The sequence below is a fragment of the Hyperolius riggenbachi genome, chromosome 8 (assembly GCF_040937935.1).
Source record: "Hyperolius riggenbachi isolate aHypRig1 chromosome 8, aHypRig1.pri, whole genome shotgun sequence".
NCBI lineage: Eukaryota > Metazoa > Chordata > Amphibia > Anura > Hyperoliidae > Hyperolius > Hyperolius riggenbachi.
The window spans coordinates 73,660,963-73,679,035 of NC_090653.1; the positions used below are offsets into that span (position 1 = coordinate 73,660,963).

Sequence of the window (18,073 nt, forward strand, 5' to 3'; positions counted from 1 at the left end):
ATCTGTTCAATTCAAGAATTGCAATCAATTTTTCAGACTGATTGTAACATTTCAAAAATATGACCAATGTACCACACACGTATGTTCAATTTTTCCCCAATTATGATAAAAACGATTGGAAACTCTGAGAAAATTGCTTGGGTGTGTATATTAATAAACTGACAATCTAACACACACCATACAATCTTTAGAGAAATTGAAGAAAAATATCTGGCATTCCGGATAGATAAAAATCGAAAAAAAACGAGAAATCCGATTGGATTTTTCAGTCGAATGAAAAAAAAGCTTTCTATTTTTTCAGGAGATCCGATCGTTTTTATCAAATTGCCGTAAAATCGGATCATTTAATTGTATTGTGTGTGGCCACCTTAACTTAAAAGAATAAGAGTAAGCTTTCAGCTATTCCACCTTCATCAGACTCGAATGTTTGAAGAAACAGAATGCATTAGTATGGCAGACACATTGGCGGACACCCGCTAGTTTCCGCCAATGTGTCTGCCATACTAATGCATTCTGCCTATCGGCATATAGCATGTGGGGCGCGTGTGTGATGTCACATGCTATAGTGCCAGGAACCCCGTGGGAGTGCAAATGCAGAAGTACAAGGACAGTGGCTGGGGACAGCGAGGAAGTAGGGGGACAGTGGCTGGGGATGGTGAGGAAGTAGGGGGACAGTGGCTGGGGATGGCGAGGAAGTAGGGGGACAGTGGCTGGGGATGGCGAGGAAGTAGGGGGACAGTGGCTGGGGATGGCGAGGAAGTAGGGGGACAGTGGCTGGGGATGGCGAGGAAGTAGCGGGACAGTGGCTGGGGTCAGCAAGGAAGTAGGACAGTGGCTGGGGACAGCGAGGAAGTAGGACAGTGGCTGGGGACAGCGAGGAAGTAGGACAGTGGCTGGGGACAGCGAGGAAGTAGGACAGTGGCTGGGGACAGCGAGGAAGTAGGACAGTGGCTGGGGACAGCGAGGAAGTAGGGGGACAGTGGCTGGGGACAGCGAGGAAGTAGGACAGTGGCTGGGGACAGCGAGGAAGTAGGACAGTGGCTGGGGACAGCGAGGAAGTAGGGGGACAGTGGCTGGGGACAGCGAGGAAGTAGGGGACAGTGGCTGGGGACAGCGAGGAAGTAGGGGGACAGTGGCTGGGGATGGCGAGGAAGTAGGGGGACAGTGGCTGGGGATGGCGAGGAAGTAGGGGGACAGTGGCTGGGGATGGCGAGGAAGTAGGGGGACAGTGGCTGGGGATGGCGAGGAAGTAGCGGGACAATGGCTGGGGTCAGCAAGGAAGTAGGACAGTGGCTGGGGACAGCGAGGAAGTAGGACAGTGGCTGGGGACAGCGAGGAATTAGGACAGTGGCTGGGGACAGCGAGGAAGTAGGACAGTGGCTGGGGACAGCGAGGAAGTAGGACAGTGGCTGGGGACAGCGAGGAAGTAGGGGGACAGTGGCTGGGGACAGCGAGGAAGTAGGACAGTGGCTGGGGACAGTGAGGAAGTAGGACAGTGGCTGGGGACAGCGAGGAAGTAGGGGGACAGTGGCTGGGGACAGCGAGGAAGTAGGGGACAGTGGCTGGGGACAGCGAGGAAGTAGAGGGACAGTGGCTGGGGATGGCGAGGAAGTAGGGGGACAGTGGCTGGGGACAGCGAGGAAGTAGGACAGTGGCTGGGGACAGCGAGGAAGTAGGACAGTGGCTGGGGACAGCGAGGAAGTAGGACAGTGGCTGGGGACAGCGAGGAAGTAGGGGGACAGTGGCTGGGGACAGCGAGGAAGTAAGGGGACAGTGGCTGGGGACAGCGAGGAAGTAGGGGGACAGTGGCTGGGGACAGCGAGGAAGTAGGGGGACAGTGGCTGGGGACAGCGAGGAAGTAGGGGACAGTGGCTGGGGATGGCGAGGAAGTAGGGGGACAGTGGCTGGGGACAGCAAGGAAGTAGGAGGACAGTGGCTGGGGACAGCGAGGAAGTAGGGGGACAGTGGCTGGGGACAGCGAGGAAGTAGGGGACAGTGGCTGGGGTCAGCGAGGAAGTAGGGGACAGTGGCTGGGGACAGCAAGGAAGTAGGGGTACAGTGGCTGGGGACAGCAAGGAAGTAGTGGGACAGTGAGGAAGTAGGGGGACAGTGGCTGGGGACAGCGAGGAAGTAGGGGGACAGTGGCTGGGGACAGCGAGGAAGTAGGGAGACAGTGGCTGGGGACAGCAAGGAAGTAGGGGGACAGTGGCTGGGGACAGCGAGGAAGTAGGGGGACAGTGGCTAAGGACAGCAATGAAGTAGGGGGACAGTGGCTAAGGACAGCAAGGAAGTAGGAGGACAGTGGCTGGGGTCAGCAAGGAAGTAGGGGGACAGTGGCTGGGGTCAGCAAGGAAGTAGGGGACAGTGGCTGTGGACAGTGAGGAATTAGGGGGACAGTGGCTGGGGACAGCAAGGAAGTAGGGGACAGTGGCTGGGGACAGCGAGGAAGTAGGGGACAGTGGCTGGGGACAGCGAAGAAGTAGGGGGACAGTGGCTGGGGTCAGCAAGGAAGTAGGGGGACAGTGGCTGGGGTCAGCAAGGAAGTAGGGGGGCAGTGGCTGGGGTCAGCAAGGAAGTAGGGGACAGTGGCTGGGGTCAGCGAGGAAGTAGGGGACAGTGGCTGGGGACAGCAAGGAAGTAAGGGGACAGTGGCTGGGGACAGCAAGGAAGTAGGGGGACAGTGGCTGGGGACAGCAAGGAAGTAGGGGGACAGTGGCTGGGGACAGCAAGGAAGTAAGGGGACAGTGGCTGGTGTCAGCAAGGAAGTAGGGGGACAGTGGCTGGGGACAGCAAGGAAGTAGGGGGACAGTGGCTGGGGACAGCAAGGAAGTAAGGGGACAGTGGCTGGGGACAGCAAGGAAGTAGGGGGACAGTGGCTGCGGACAGCAAGGAAGTAGGGGGACAGTGGCTGCGGACAGCAAGGAAGTAGGGGGACAGTGGCTGCGGACAGCAAGGAAGTAGGGGGTACCTTAAGTCTGAATTTATATTTGTGAACTGTATTGTAAGATCTTAAACAAGAAACTTTTATTGATTGATTGATGTAGGTTTATTTTCTCACCATCTCTCCATCTCCCTCGGCCTCCTCCTCTCCAGCCCCCCGCGCGAAGAGAGCTCGGTGAGATTCTGCCTTGATGTAAGTATGTGGCTCCTCTTTCTGAGTGCGCAGAGTATCGAGCCCCTTGGTAAGCCTGGACCAGTGGAGCTCTGTACTCATCTGCTCCAGAATCTCCAAAGCATTAGGTGGTCGCTCTGCCAGAACCCGGGACAGGAGAGCAGCGAGGTGTTCATATCTGGAAATAATAACATGTTACTAAGATACAGTACATCATCTACCTTCAGTACTGGTCAATGGGCCTCATATGAGGACTGAAAAGAGTCTTTGATACCAACAACGGGTGGGGTTCCAACGGTAAATTATGGATATCAGACTTTGGGATAATTTTGGCTGACAGTCAGCCCTGCACCTAATGATAAGGCAAAATGCAGTAGAATGAAAGATAAAATCTTAGCACACGTTACCTTTTTATTTCCAGCATTTTCTCTAACACCAAGATATTATGCAGCACAATATAAACTTGTCCCTAATACCAAACTTAAAGGGATACTGTAGGGGGTCGGGGAGCGTACTGCACAGGCCCAGTATGGTCTGTGCCTGCACAGTATGCTCCTGGTGACATCAGCGGGAGCGAGGACACGGCAACGCAGGCGCAGTGGTTTTAAGACTTTAAAGTCTGAAATTCCAGTAGTGAACTGGAGGCGGGGCTGGAGCATCGATAAGTGGCTGCGCGGGTTCAGGATGTCTGCGGAGGACCATTAGAAGCCACGGGTAAGTTCAACTCATTTTCCCCCGACCCCCTACAGTGTCCCTTCAAAGAGACACTGAATCGAAAAAAAATATTATGATATAATGAATTGGTTGTGTAGTACGGATAATTACTAGAATAATAGAAGCAAAGAAAATATTTTCATATTTTTATTTTCAGTTATATAGTGTTTTCTATAACAATGCGTCATTCTCAAATATTTGCAGTTTACACATTACTCAGCATTCTAAATGATTTTTACAGAGCGGGCTGTGAACTTTTGACCTGTCCAGTGCAGAAGAAAAAACAATATAGTGACTGACAGTTGAGATAATAAGCTTCAGAAGACAGAGCTCTCTGTGACTTTGAAAGTGGTGTAGCTCAATTGCTTATTTGCATAGATAACAACTGGAGTTTCTTAACTCTTCCTGTACTGGAAACAATATTAGACTCGTGTCTCTGCTCCTAATGTTTTATTTCTTAGCTGTACTACACATACAAATCATTATATCATAATTTTTTTTTCGCTTCAGTGTCTCTTTAAAGGATACCACAACTGAAACTAAGTTTGCGGCAGTGTGTGGGGGAGTCCAAGTAAATACCTTCAGCTTCTCCTGCCCCCCTCCGTCTGCCTCCGCTCTTCTAATATACCTCCCAGTGCCCGGCGACTCTCTTGACCCCCCACCTGGACATACTGCGCCCTGTGCGCGCAGTATGTCACCCCCCCCTTCACTTCTGGCCAGCGCATGATTAGCATGTGACGCTATGGAGCGCACACGCAGCCCAGGGGGGGCAGAGGAATCAGCGTGCTTCTGAGCCGATCGTTATGCACCGGCCAGAAGTGAAGAGGGGATGACATACTGCGCGCAGAGGGCGCATTATGTCCGGGTGGGGGGTCAAGAGAGGTATATTAGAAGAGCGGAGGCAGACGGAGGGGGGCAGGAGGAGCTGAAGGTATTTACTTGGACTCACCAACACACTGCCGCAAACTTAGTTTCAGTTGTGGTATCCTTTAAAGGGAACCTAAACTGAGAAGGATATGGATTTTTCCTTTTGAAATATTACCAGTTGCCTGACTCTCCTGCTGATCCTGTGTCTCTAATACTTTTAGCCACAGCCCCTCAACAACCATGCAGATTAGAAAAAATATTCTGATTCTGATTAGGTGCTCTGACTGAAGTCAGACTGGATTAGCTGCATGCTTGTTTCAGGTTTGTGATTCAGACACTACTGCAGCCCAAGAGAACAGCAGGACTGCCAAGCAACTGGTATTGTTTAATAATAATAATCCGAACATTTGTATTGTGCTTTTTTCCTCTCGGATTCAAAGCGCTCAAGAGCTGCAGCCACTAAGGACGCGCTCAAGAGGCCACCCTGCAGTTTTAGGGAGTCTTGCCTTGAACTCCTTACTGAATAGGTACTGATCCTAGCCAGGATTCGAACCCTGGTCTCCCATGTCAAAGGCAGAGCCCTTAAAGGGAAGTTCCGAGGAAAATAAAAAAATCAAGATCTACTTACCCTGGCTTCCTCCAGCCCCTGGCAGCTGATATGTCCCTCACCGCAGCTCTGGTGGCCTGGTGTCCCCTCCGGTGCAGATGCTGACCTCGCCAGGTGGGCATCTTCTGCGCTTGCGCAATTGCGCTCACTTTCATGCTCACGTTGCATGGCACAGGACTACTGTGTCTGCGCAGAATGCTCCCAGCCACTGGATCGCGACCATGAGTGTCTCGGCCGCACACTTGCGCAGGCACAGAAGATTCTGACCTGGCGATGTCTGCACCGGAGGGGACACCAGGCCACCAGAGCTGTGGTGAGGGACATATCGGCTGCCAGGGGCTGGAGGAAGCCAGGGTAAGTGGATCTTGACTTTTTATTTTCCTCGGATGTGTCCTTTAACCAGTACACGATCCAGCCACTAAAAAGGAAACATCCATATGCCTCTCAGTTTAGGTTCTCTTTAAAATACTTTGCCAAGAACACAGGTAACTATATGATGACATGGCTACCTGCTCAAAAAGTAACAATCTCCGCTTGCCACATCTCAATGAATCAGTGGCATATTATGTAATAACATACCAGGTCACTGAATACAGTCTCCCCTGTGAGGATGAAGTTGGGAACTCATGGAGCCACAGACTAATGGAAGAGCACGCTAGATGGGACAGGTGAATTGCTATACTGCTGAAAACTTTGCAGGAGCTCCGGGGACCTCAATTAAGTTTGAGGGGAGTCCTAAGGGGAGCCTGGAAAGCAGCTTGGTGGCTCGGTGGGGGAGGATTTGACAGTAAATAAGAGGCCCCTAATGCTGCTTTGGTGGGGGGGGGGGGGTCTGTCAGGGGGACCCCATTGCAACTTGAACCAGCCCTGACCTTGGCTGCTCTCTCTGGCTCTCACCTCTATTCCGTCTGCTCTCTCTGCTTTTGAGTGGGAGCAATCGGGTGTCACTAGAGAGAGAAGGGATGAATGCTCACAGGGGAAATAAAGGTTAGGCATTGGGAAGGCAAATTAACCACTTCAGCCTTCAGTCGTTTTTCACCTTATGCATCCGAGCAATTTTCACCTCCCATTCATTCGCCAATAACTTTATCACTAATTATCACAATAAATTGATCTATATCTTGTTTTTTTCCAACACCAATTAGGCTTTCTTTGGGTGGTACATTTTGCTAAGCATTATTTTTTTCGAAATGCATTTTAACAGGAATATTAAGGAAAAAAATGGAAAAAAATCCTTATTTCTTAGTATTCGGCCATTATAGTTTTAAAATAATACATGCTACCATAATTGAAACCTACGTATTTTTTTTTTGCTCACTTGTCCTTGTTATTACACCATTTAAATGATGTCCCTATTACAATGTATGGCGCCTATATTTTATTTGGAAATAAAGGTGCATTTTTTTAGTTTTGCGTCCATCAGTATTTGCAAGCTTATAATTTAAAAATATTAGTTGTATACTCTCTTCACATGGAAATTAAAAAAGTTCAGACCCTTAGGTAACTATTTATGTTATTTTTTTTTTTAATTGTAATTTTTTATAAAATATTTTTAGTTAAAAATGTTATTTGGGTATTTTTGGGGTGTGGGAGGTAAACAGTTAATTTTAAATGTAATTCATTGTGTCTTTTTGTAATAAAAATGTATGTGCATGTAGTTTTAATATTTGGCCACAAGATGGCCACAGCGATTCTTGTGTTTTTCTATGCTGTGAGCTAGCATGCTCGCTTACAGGACGTTTTTTTTTTTTTTTTTTTAGAAAGACTGCGGCCTCTGAAAAGAAGCTGTCAGTTTTTCTACCAGGGACTTACCGGTAGATCAATGAATGGGAACAATGTTCCCATTCATTGATCTCCGGGCTAACAGGGGGCAGCACGGGGGCGCGCGTGCGGGAGCACGCAGCAGCAGCCTTTTGGACGTGAAAGTCACGTCCAAAAGGCTAAAATGGTTAAAGTGAACCTCCAGACTAAAAATCTACTCAGCTGAACTGAAAAGGCTTGGTGTTTCTTTAACAGTTTCACAGCATCAGAACTTTGTTTTTCTTATAGAAGTCTCATTTTTAGCTGCATTTTTAGCTAAGCTCCGACACATCAAAGAAAACGGCCCGGGCTTTTTTCCCCTGATGCTGTGCAAAGCATGATGGTATTTCCTATATTGTTACTCACGTTGCCTAGCAACTGGGAGGGGTGATCAGGACACAGGACAGTTGGAACTGTGTCTCATGCTCCCTGTCACCTTCTTTCAACCAAAAAGATGGCTGCCCCCATGAAATGTTGACACTAACAGGTGCTACAACAATATGTATACTCAGAGCCGGATTAAGGCCAAATAGGGCCCTAAGCAAAGTAACAGACTTGGGCATCTCTCTCCCATCTCCCACAACCCCTCCTGCTCCCCGATACAGTATATATATATAATATATATATATATATATATATATATATATATATATATATATATATATATAGTATATAGATATATATACATCAGAGACTAACATGCCAAAATGTGCAAATGCTACTAAAGTACAGAAGTAGCTGCCACTGGCACAGGTAAGGTATAGGTTGCTCTAGCTCACACGTGTCGAACTCCAGGCCTGGAGGGCCAGATCCATGCCAGTGTTTAGGATGGACTGAGAAAGAAAGGAATGTGTTCTACCTGATGGATCACACCTTTCCTGATTCAGACCCATCAATTCATTTGAGCTGTATCAAAAATGTGTGAGGACCTCGGCCCTCGTAGGACCGATTTGACATACCTGCTCTAGCTAGCTGAAATTCAGGTTAGGGTGTCTAGAGTCTGTCAGATGGAAAGTCTCAGTATGGGGTGAATCGTGTGTACTCACTGAGGGGACACATCCTCCCGCAGCGTGACCAGAACAGGCTTCTTTCTGCAGGAAGATAGCAGTGCTTCCGGTCTATTCTCACAGAGGGAAGAAGCTGGCTCTGGTTACCGTGGCAGCAACACACCATTGCCGTGGAGGAAAAATGCCTGGAATGCGCAGGCACGTTAGATGTCCGGCTGATTGTAGGAGGTTGCTGAGGTCCCGAGGCTGCTTTCACAGGACCACAACTCCATCACTACCTCACTCTGAGCCTCAGGGCAGGCTCGTTCAGAAGAGAGATGGCCTGTCAGAATGAGGTCAGCAGCCAGCGTCAGCCAGCCACAGTGAGGAGCAGGCTTATGCGACGCACGCTGACTCTCTGCAGGCTGGAGAGCGTCTCCTCACCATGGCAACAGAAGCCGCTCAGCTCGTTTTTGGGAAACCGGAACGGATATCAGTGCAGCGGCAGAAAGGTAAGAGATACAAGGATTACATGCTTATGGGGCCCCTTAGAGCCTTAATGGGGCCCTAATCAGGTGCTTGATGTGCCTGGTTGATAATCCGGCCCTGTGTATACTACCCATGAAAAGCGGTGCAAGTGAATTTGGGCACCCAATTTCGGCTAGTAGAATATCGGTAAAATTTACTGATATTCTACGTTTTAAAAGTGTAAATTACCATAGTAAAATATCGGTAAATAATACCAATATTTTATTACAACTTAAAGAGGAACTGCAGTGAAAATAACATGATAAATACAATTTTATTGCTTACAGTATTCATCTGTAAATTTTTTAGTCAGTGTTTGCCCATTGTAAAATACTTTCCTCTCCCTGATTTACATTCTGAAATGTATTACTGATGGTGACAGCTTTAATTCTGCCAGGTGATCTGTATGGAATGTTTGTTACCGAGAGTTCTATGCACAGAGGGAAATACTTGCTTGGCAGTTGTAAAAAAAAAATATCAATGATCTATTTGAGAAAACCTTAACTGTCCCAGCCAACGCCAATCCACCGCAATGACTACAAGTGCCATAAATGTTGGCTGTAATGTGAAATGAGGGCGAACACGCCCAAGTCTCTTCCAATAGTGGGTGCCCAAATTTCCTGCTTCTCCCTAGGGTCCAGGAGCCCAGGTGCATCTTCTGCATCCCCTGTTGCTAAGCGACTGATTAAACTTAAAATTGTGGTTATAAACAATAATGTGTCTGGGCTTGTTTTTAAGTTGTATTCTTGTTTATTTAGTGTTAATTCTCCCAGGAGAAGCACAGCCCCATCCCCTCTGCTGCAGCCGTCTCTGGCCATCCATACTCACAGGCTGACCCCGTTTGGGCCGGCTTGCTGTAAGAAGGCTTTGGCATTCTGGACCTCTAATTCCCGGGGATCTGGAGCCACACTAGCCGCGTTCTCCGCCATCTCTCAGCGATCCTGCTTCGGGTCCAGAGCAACGTACACCGATCTCCCTCTGCAACGCAGGCCACGTCCAGCTTCCGCGTCTCCCGTTACCTGGCAACCGCGTAACTTCACGTTACTAAGCGACCAAGCAATGCCTCTTCATCACGTGACTACAGACTCACACGCGCGTGACCGGCTGAAGCGTGGACTGTCCTGACTCCTCAGTTCTGCATTACAACTTCTTTTCAGGGGTCGGATATTTACAATTGCCCAGAAATCTCACACAGAGAATGACGTATTATTTTTTACCAAACAGGAAAATGTCAGCATTAATATGGGTTTGTATAGTGTATGGCAGCAGTCCTAGCTGCGGCCACAAGGTGGTGCTAATTGACGACATTAGTGCCAGATACAGGATTTTTGCAAATGTCAAATTCACTTGAATGAAAAGCAACACCTAATTTCAATTCTGATTGGCCAGTCACTGACCAATATTACCACCTCCAGGTTGTGTGAGGGTTTACCTATACAATATGCTCATAGTATTCAATATCGACACTCATACTACACTGCGGTGGTAAAATTGGTAATTGATTGGCCAATCTTAATAGAAACTATGTACAAAGTAGGTTGTTGGTTCGGGTGCTGTGCTTGGCTCGCTCCATCTCTACTGGCTCTCACATCATTTGCCACCGCCTTGCCTGAGTTTTGTCTAACATGTATGGAGTTTAACCATCAGGGTTCTTTTACACTTAAAGTGAACCTTAAGTCAAAAATAAAAAAATGAGTTTTACCCTTTTCCCTCAGCCCCCTGCAGCTGATCGGTGCTCACGTAGAGTCGCTCTGATGCTCCTGGACCCACTTCCGGTTTCGCCGTCACCGGCCGTCAGCCTGGGAACGCGAGTGATTCTTAGCGTTCCCAGCTACAATAGCACCCCCTATATTGCTATTGCGGCCTTCCTTGCCGCAATAGCAGTATAGGGGGTGCTATTGTAGCTGGGAACGCGAAGAATCACTCGCGTTCCCAGCCTGACGGCCGGTGACGGCGAAACCGGAAGTAGCCGCCAGTGGGTCCAGGAGCATCAGAGCGACTCTACGTGGGCCCCGATCAGCTGCAGGGGGCTGAGGGAAGCCCCAGGTGAGTAAAACTCATTTTTTATTTCTGACTTAAGGTTCACTTTAAGGACCACTATCGGGAAAACACAAAATTTAAAATACATGTAAACTTATACAAAAAAAGAAGCATATTTTTTCCAGAGTAAAACGAGCCATGAATTACTTTTCTCCTATGCTGCTGTCACTTACAGTAGGTAGTAGAAATCTGACAGAACCGACAGGTTATGAACTAGTCCATCTCTTCATGGTGGATTCTCAGCATGGCCTTTATTCTTTACTAGACCTAAGGCTATTAAAATAACAGGCGCTAGGCCTCTCCCCTCACACCCCCTCTCCCGCCCCAGTTGCCATCGCATCGCCCGCAGGTCAGCACGCATGCGCGCACCGCAATGCGTGCCCGCACGTGCACACGCCTGGCCTCAACCTGCTGTCCCATTGTCTGCCCACGTGCAGCGCATGCGCAGTAAGCCAAACGCACGGACACAAGGACAAAAGAGGACACAGGGACACAGGGGGCCCAGGAGTCAGTACAAAAATCATCCGACTTGGAATGAAGGTACCTTTAACATCAGAAATAAATTGGTTATTTTTGGACATGTGCTCAGGGCTGTGGAGTCCAAAATCATCCAACTCCTCAGTTTATGAAACCTCTGACTCAAGGTACCCAAAAATTCTCTCTCTGACTCCTAAGCCCTGCGTGTGCTCATAACACTAACCTGTAAAGAGTGTAAAGACTCAGTGCTGTACTTTAACTCCCCCCCCCCCCCCCCCCCCAAAAAAAAAAGATGATTTAGTAAAAGAAATAACCAGTTACTAAGTCCTAACACACATAATGAGCTGCACCTTTTAATGCACTAGTAAATGATGCTGGGCGTCCCTAGGAGGGAAGGTTATCCCTGATGATTGTTTCTGTGTCACTTAGAAGTCTTTGATGACTATGACTCTGATCCCATCACAGTGCTTCAGTACTAACAGAAATTTCTGCCAAGGCGTCTGCTCTTCAGAAATCCCAGTTGTATGAAGTACATTTGTAATGAGAGGGTTTGGAAGAAAGGACCTTCCTGAAGCAGCCGGCTTGAATGATACTTGTTACACAAGGATATCTGATGGTCATCCCATGTCTTCTCCTATGGTTGCTGTACTCAGGTGCCTCTTCCACAAGATGTAAGTACTAATTACGTGTTTCTAAAGCTAAATCCAAGTTCATATTAAAAATACAGTCTTGTGTTATGAACTGTAAAGAAAAAGAAGTTATGAGAGAGGGCTGATAAAGCAAACCTGAACTGAAAAATCGGTGAGAAACAATTGTGTCTATCCTCCTACTCTTAAATATGACCTTTTTTCAGCACCCTCCAGTTTTATTTTGTGTAAAAACTGAAAAAAGTAGATTTATTGAATTTATTGTCTCAGCTGAATGACACAATATTTTAGGGACGGTTTCCACTAGGAGCCACACCGTTTTGGCCACTGCTCCTGTTTTGTGAAAACCACAGCCTTAATCGCTAAGCCGTGCCACATACGGCTATAGGTATTCGGCTGTAGGCTGGAGAAATCTGCAGCATGCTGTCCAGATTCACACCCCAGTGTGATCTGGATAGCAAATCATTAGGGGTATAGGCAGCGATTCCCCGTCCCACTCACATATGGGGGAAACGCTGCAGATTTGGCCAAGAATCGGGCATAGGGGAAATAGGCCCTTAGTGTTCCAGAGCCGCAGTCTATGAACTATTGATTTTTTTTTATCTATTCCCTGCACCCAAAAGTTGTTCTTCACCAGGCAACAAGTTTTATTACTTGTAATTAGTTATCAGTGAGAGTGGGGCACTAGTCAGGTAGGTCCTAATGGAAAGAAACTGTCATATGCATATCTGAATTATTAGCCCTTACAGTGAGGAAAAGATATGACACTGGGCACACACGCTTATCTCTTTCATATGTCAGTTCAGGTACCCTTTAATATTATTTCTCAAACCTTTATTTAGCAAGACAATTCTGTGTCTGACTAATACAGGCACAGACTAGCTTAGTAGTGGTTTCTACCAAATCAGCATATGAACTGGTGCCTTTAAATGTTAGAGTAATACATCAAATAGTTGTTTTCTGAAAAAAGTTTTTTTTTTCAAAATTAATTTTAGTGATAATCATCATTGCGTACTGATGCTCGATAATGGTGCAGTTGCAGGAATTAACACAGCTGTTATATTTCTTTACAGGTTATCTATAACAATGAAATTATTTCGTACTCAAAGCTTGATCATACTGGTCCCTGTTCTATTCTTTGTGATTGTTTTTGGCTGGTCATGGGGAAGAACAGACCGCTCCGTAACCCTTTCATGTAAAGACAGAGAGATGAGTCAGACAACATCCGATCAATTACCAGAGGACTGTCCACTTACAGTCTCCAATGAAGAGAAAGACCTCCTTATCCTTGTCTGGGTCTGGCCTTTTGGGGAACCATTCCCATTAAACACTTGCCTAAGTGTTTATGGTATCCCTGGCTGCAAACTTACAGCCAACAGGACCTACTACAGTGAGGCTGATGCTGTAGTTATGCACCATGTAGACATCATGTATGACAGAAAATCTTTGCCACAGGAGCCAAGACCTCATTACCAACGTTGGGTTTGGTTCAACATGGAACCCCCATTGATTATTCAAAATCTCCATTTCTTGGATAATTTATTTAACATGACCATGACATTCCGCCAAGACTCTGATGTCTATAGACCGTATGGCCGAGTGGAGGCTTTGAAACAGCCTCAGAGTTTTAGCCTCCCAGCCAAATTCAAACTGGTTGCTTGGGTGGTTAGTAAGTGGTACCCAGGTGCCCAGCGCAATAGCTATTATAACCAGCTGAAAAAGTATATTCCAATCGATGTTTATGGGAAGAACCACATAAAGCTATCCTGGGATGACTTTTATACAACCATTTCCCAGTACAAGTTTTACCTCGCCTTTGAAAATTCCATTTACAAGGACTATATTACTGAGAAGTTATGGTCAAATGCATTTGATTCTTGGGCTGTACCCGTCGTGTTAGGAACATCTCGAAAGAACTATGAACGATTCCTTCCTGGCGATGCCTTCATCCATGTTGATGATTTCCCAAGTGCGAAGGATCTAGCAGATTACCTATTTGAATTGGATAAAGACGATGAAAAATACAACAAGTATTTTAACTGGAGATCTATGTATCAAGTTAAACGGGAAACTGGCTGGGACAACCACTACTGCAAAGCCTGTCGGGCATTGAGGCAAGCCCCACATTACCAAGTCATCCCCAGTGTGGAAAAATGGTTTTTAGAGGTGGCTAATGAATAAATAACATGAATGGACAGGCAGCAGGCATTTAAAGGCACAAATTCAGAATGTTTGTTCCTATGGACCTAGGCATAGCTTTAAAGTGTGTAAAGGATGTTAAAAATAAAAATAAAGGTAGAAACTGCAAAAATGGAAATGTCTACTAGGTGTGGGGGCACTCACCTGGCTAACAACTATGGCAACTATACTGGTTACCTATAATGGGGGAAACTATACCTGGCTGCGTACCTATGAAAAAGCCACCGGGAGACTTGGGCGCAGGATATAGCCGGTATACGGCTAACCCTGCTCCTGCATAACTCCCGGGGGCGTTAATTACTATTCCCCCTCCAGGTCGACGTGGATGGTAGGGAAATACGTAATTCAGGTTCCAGCAATTGCTGGCGGCCGAATTACAGTGTTTTAAAAAGTAACTTCAGCTCCGTCTTCTGATGGCGCCAAAGTCACTCACTGTGCACCGCTATAGTCATAACTCCTATTACGGTCTATGGTGGCGCCGGCTGCGCCCAAACCTCCTGCGCTGGATTTCTAGTGTTCCACCTGGCTGACCTATACTAAGGGCAAATATACTTGGCTACTTTACTGGGGGCAACTGTGCCTGGCTACCTATACTGGGGGCAATTATACCTGGCTACCTACCTACCTATACTGAAGATTTTTTTTTCTGGTCGCACCGCAGCTATATGCACTATAAGCACTGCAAATTGTTGGGTGCTGTTCAATTATTCCAAAATGGGGGGTAGGAGGGGTTAGGCGCATCTTCAGACGTTTGCTTCAGGCAGCAAAAAGCCTGGAACCCTCCCTGAGTGTTGGTATGGGTAACAATCAAACAATCCTACGTTCGTTTCCTAGAGAAAACAATGACTATATTTATTGTTTCTGGGCCTCTACAATCCCACCAATGATGTGCAGATTTGAAAATTATCATAGACCCTAAACTGGGCATTAGGGAAAATCTGGGTTACTCGTTCCTTGGTGCTCAGGTCTGAATGCGTCTTTTACTTGCTGAGCAGGTTGTTCACTTAGCGAACTGATGATGTAAAGGCGATCAAGTTGTGGTTTCATTAATTACACTTATCAGTAACTACTCTTAGTTACAGTGAAAGCATTCCCTGGCCCATATGCAATTCACCTTTCCTCCTTAGTTTTCTCCAGTTTTATATTTTCACATCTTGCCAATAAAATGCCTTTTAAACCTCCAGCAAGCAAGAAAATACACAAAGCTATTTTGATAGTACTTTTTCAACTTCTTTTGGTACTTCTTAAATTGCTTAATGCTGAAAAGTTATTTTAAACAGAAGATGAAAAATTATTACCTTGGAGAAAACTCAGGAGAAAAGGTGAATTGCATATGGGCCCCTGTGTGTAAAAACATTCATTTTCACTGCAGAAAGCAGAAGCTTGCTTATATAAATCTTGTAATCTGCAAACGTATTTATCCCTGGCTGAAGCTCTCTGTATGTGTCTTCACTCTGCCCCCCACCCTCTGTTGAACAGAAATATTGCCCTGGCAACAGCTGAATGACTTCAGCAGAAAAGGAGGTGGGCAGAGGGAAGACACAGGCAGAGCGAGTCTCCTGGCCGGCAATTATTACATTGGCCAATGAACCAGAGATAAGTAAGCTTCTACTGTTCTCTGCACTGAAAGTAAACGTTTTTACACACAGAGAATACTTTCAAAATTTATTTTATGTAACTAAAGGTCCATACACACGCCGGACTGGAGGCAACGACGGGTCCGTCGTCACCTCCCGCTGGGTGGGTGTTTCAATGACAGTCTGGCGTGTGTACGCACTGTCGGCGGACTGATACGGCTGTTTCTGAGTGATTCGCCAGAGAGGACCTTAAGAGTAGTTATGGAAATTTTAGTTTTGGGAGTATAATCCCACTTTAACATTTTTTTTGAAGTGCTGCAATCTCCTATTGCTATGACCCATTTCTATCAATGTCTATGGGCTTATTAGGTTATCTCTAGACCTCTCCACCAGAAGTAATCCAGCACAACTGGCCTGGAATTGTTTTTAAATAGACTGCATTTAAGGTTGTAAATGATTGGAATCATTGCCGGAGAAAGACTGGGAGCTGCTGAAAGGTTAGTAAATTATCAGATTTTGTATTTGTAGGCTAATGCCAGCATCTGCAATAAGAACCTTTTTATTTTTACTGATTTGCCAGATTTTTTTTATTTTCAAAAGCACTCAGAGAAGGACAGTGGCATGGCCTATCACCTAAAATAGTGTATGTGAGCAGGCAGGATATCCGGTGTCTTGCTTTGGTCCTTCACAAGGAGGGCTTTGGGAAAGAATACAGGACCGTGAGAATCCCCCATAAGGAAATGAAGTAGTGCAAAACCTGCTGGTAACAATTTCAGATTAATAACACCTACTGTAAGTTACAGCTACATAGGAAACCATAATTACTGGGTAAGTTCTAGACTTTTTGCTGCCTAAAGAAAACTTGTGAGGATGCCTCCCCCCCCCCCCCCCCCTCCCGATTTGGAATGATTGCACAGCACCCGACAATTTACTCTGCTTCATTTACTGTTCTCACATGACATACTGCAGCTCAACACAAAAGCACACTGGATGGCTGAGAGTCCGTGACAAACTTCTCCCCCTCAGCCACTACATTCCTCCCCAGTCAGGACAGCAGTGCCACCTCCTCCCCTCTGCTGTGAAAGTCAAATGAAACACTGCTGCTTTCCTGCCTCCCCCCCTCCTCACTCACAGTCAGACTCCTCACACAGCACAACAAGCTGCTTTTCCCCAATGATGACCTCTTCACCTCGCTCTCCTCTCGCTTCTCCTCCTACTCTGACTGCATGCTGTAAGTGTGAACACACAGTACAGACACGATGCCCCTGTAATCTCTGCGCCTGAGGCAAATGTTTCACCTTGCTTCATGAGAGAACCGGCCCTGCATAACAGTATAATTTACACTGGAACACACGTATATCTAATACCTAGGTGTAAATATGTACTTTACATCAGGCATGCTGGCTCTTTAAAGATGCTTTAAAGAACTGCAGTGAAAATAACATAATTAAAAAAGTGATTAACTTTTACAATAATTATGATTTAGCCATGATTTACATTCTGAAATTCATCACATGGCGACATCTTTACTGCTGGCAGGTGATGTGTATGGAAAGAGATGATGGCTGTTTTGCAGTTGGAAACAGCTGTTATTTCCTCCAATGCAACAAGGCTCCACAGTTTGATGTCAGCACCCTGGTCCTGACATCACACTGTGGGAGGGGTTTCCCCACAATATCAGCCATACAGAGTCCCCTGATGATTCGTTTGAGAAAAGGAAAAGATTTCTCATGGGAAAGGGAGTATCAGCTACTGATTGGGATAAAGTTCAATCCTTGGTTATGGTTCCTCTTTAAAGGGACACTTAAGTCTCTGTAAAAAAAAAAAAAGTTTTACTCTTCCAGCAGCCCCCTGCAGCTGTAATGTGCCCATGCAGACTCCATCAGATGCTCCTGGCCCCGCCGGCAGCTACTTCCGGTTTCGGTGACAGGAGCCGACAGGCTGGGAACACGAGTGATTATTCGCGTTCCCAGCCACAATACCGCCCTCTATGCTGCTATAGCATATAGCAGCATAGAGGGCGCTATTGTGGCTGGGAACGCGAAGAATCACTCGCGTTCCCAGCCTGTCACCAAAACCGGAAGTGGCTGCTAGAGATGGGCCGAACGGTTCTCCGGCGAACGGTTCCAGGCGAACATCGGGTGGTTCGCCTTCGCCGGCGAACTTTCCCGGAAGTTCGATTCGCCCCATAATGCTCTATGAGGGTCAACTTTGACCCTCTGCATCACAGTCAGCAGGCGCATTGTAGCCAATCCGGCTATACTAAGCCCTGGAGCCCCACCCCCCTTATATAAGGCTGGCTCCGGCGGCCATTAGCCTCACTCGTGTGCCTGCTAGAGACAGACTAGGGACAGCTGCTGCAGACTTGTTCTCCTAGGGACAGATTAGTCAGGCTCTTGCCTTCTTAGCTTGCTTAGCTGAATCTTATTGCTATAATAGCGCCCCAGAAAAGCTCTTTTCAGAGCTCATCCTGCTCGTGTGATCAATTTTTTTTTGCTGTGTTTGAAACTGACACTTGT

The 18,073-nt window shown here is 46.7% G+C and overlaps 2 protein-coding genes across 3 annotated transcripts in view; one reads left to right on the forward strand and one right to left on the reverse strand.

Moving 5' to 3' along the window:
• The window catches only part of RSPH6A (radial spoke head 6 homolog A), a 24,297-nt gene extending 14,629 nt beyond the window's left edge, over nt 1–9,668 (reverse strand). The window contains exons 1-2 of the mRNA XM_068250700.1: nt 9,443–9,668; nt 3,059–3,290 (exon numbers count right to left, since the gene is read on the reverse strand). Of these exons, the coding sequence (XP_068106801.1) occupies nt 3,059–3,290; nt 9,443–9,543 (333 nt within the window). The 5' untranslated portion in view covers nt 9,544–9,668. The remainder of the gene's footprint in view (nt 1–3,058; nt 3,291–9,442) is intronic.
• On the forward strand, nt 9,638–14,067 carry LOC137528928 (3-galactosyl-N-acetylglucosaminide 4-alpha-L-fucosyltransferase FUT3-like). 2 transcript variants are annotated; one of them, XM_068250701.1, is made up of 3 exons: nt 9,638–9,860; nt 11,561–11,802; nt 12,852–14,067. In XM_068250701.1, the coding sequence occupies exons 2-3, from the start codon at nt 11,672–11,674 to the stop codon at nt 13,957–13,959; spliced, it is 1,239 nt and encodes a 412-aa protein (XP_068106802.1). In that variant the 5' UTR covers nt 9,638–9,860; nt 11,561–11,671; the 3' UTR covers nt 13,960–14,067. The 2 variants fall into 2 exon arrangements, with proteins under 2 accessions (XP_068106802.1, XP_068106803.1); XM_068250702.1 differs by having other exon boundaries at nt 9,638–9,773.
• The last annotated feature ends 4,006 nt before the right edge of the window (nt 14,068–18,073 follow it).

Coding starts and splice junctions, on each gene's coding strand:
- LOC137528928 (XM_068250701.1), top strand. CDS start 11,672: ATGAGAGGGTTTGGAAGAAAGGACCTTCCTGAAGCAGCCGGCTTGAAT. Junction 11,803..12,851: donor AGGTGCCTCTTCCACAAGAT/GTAAGTACTAAT, acceptor ATTTCTTTACAG/GTTATCTATAACAATGAAAT.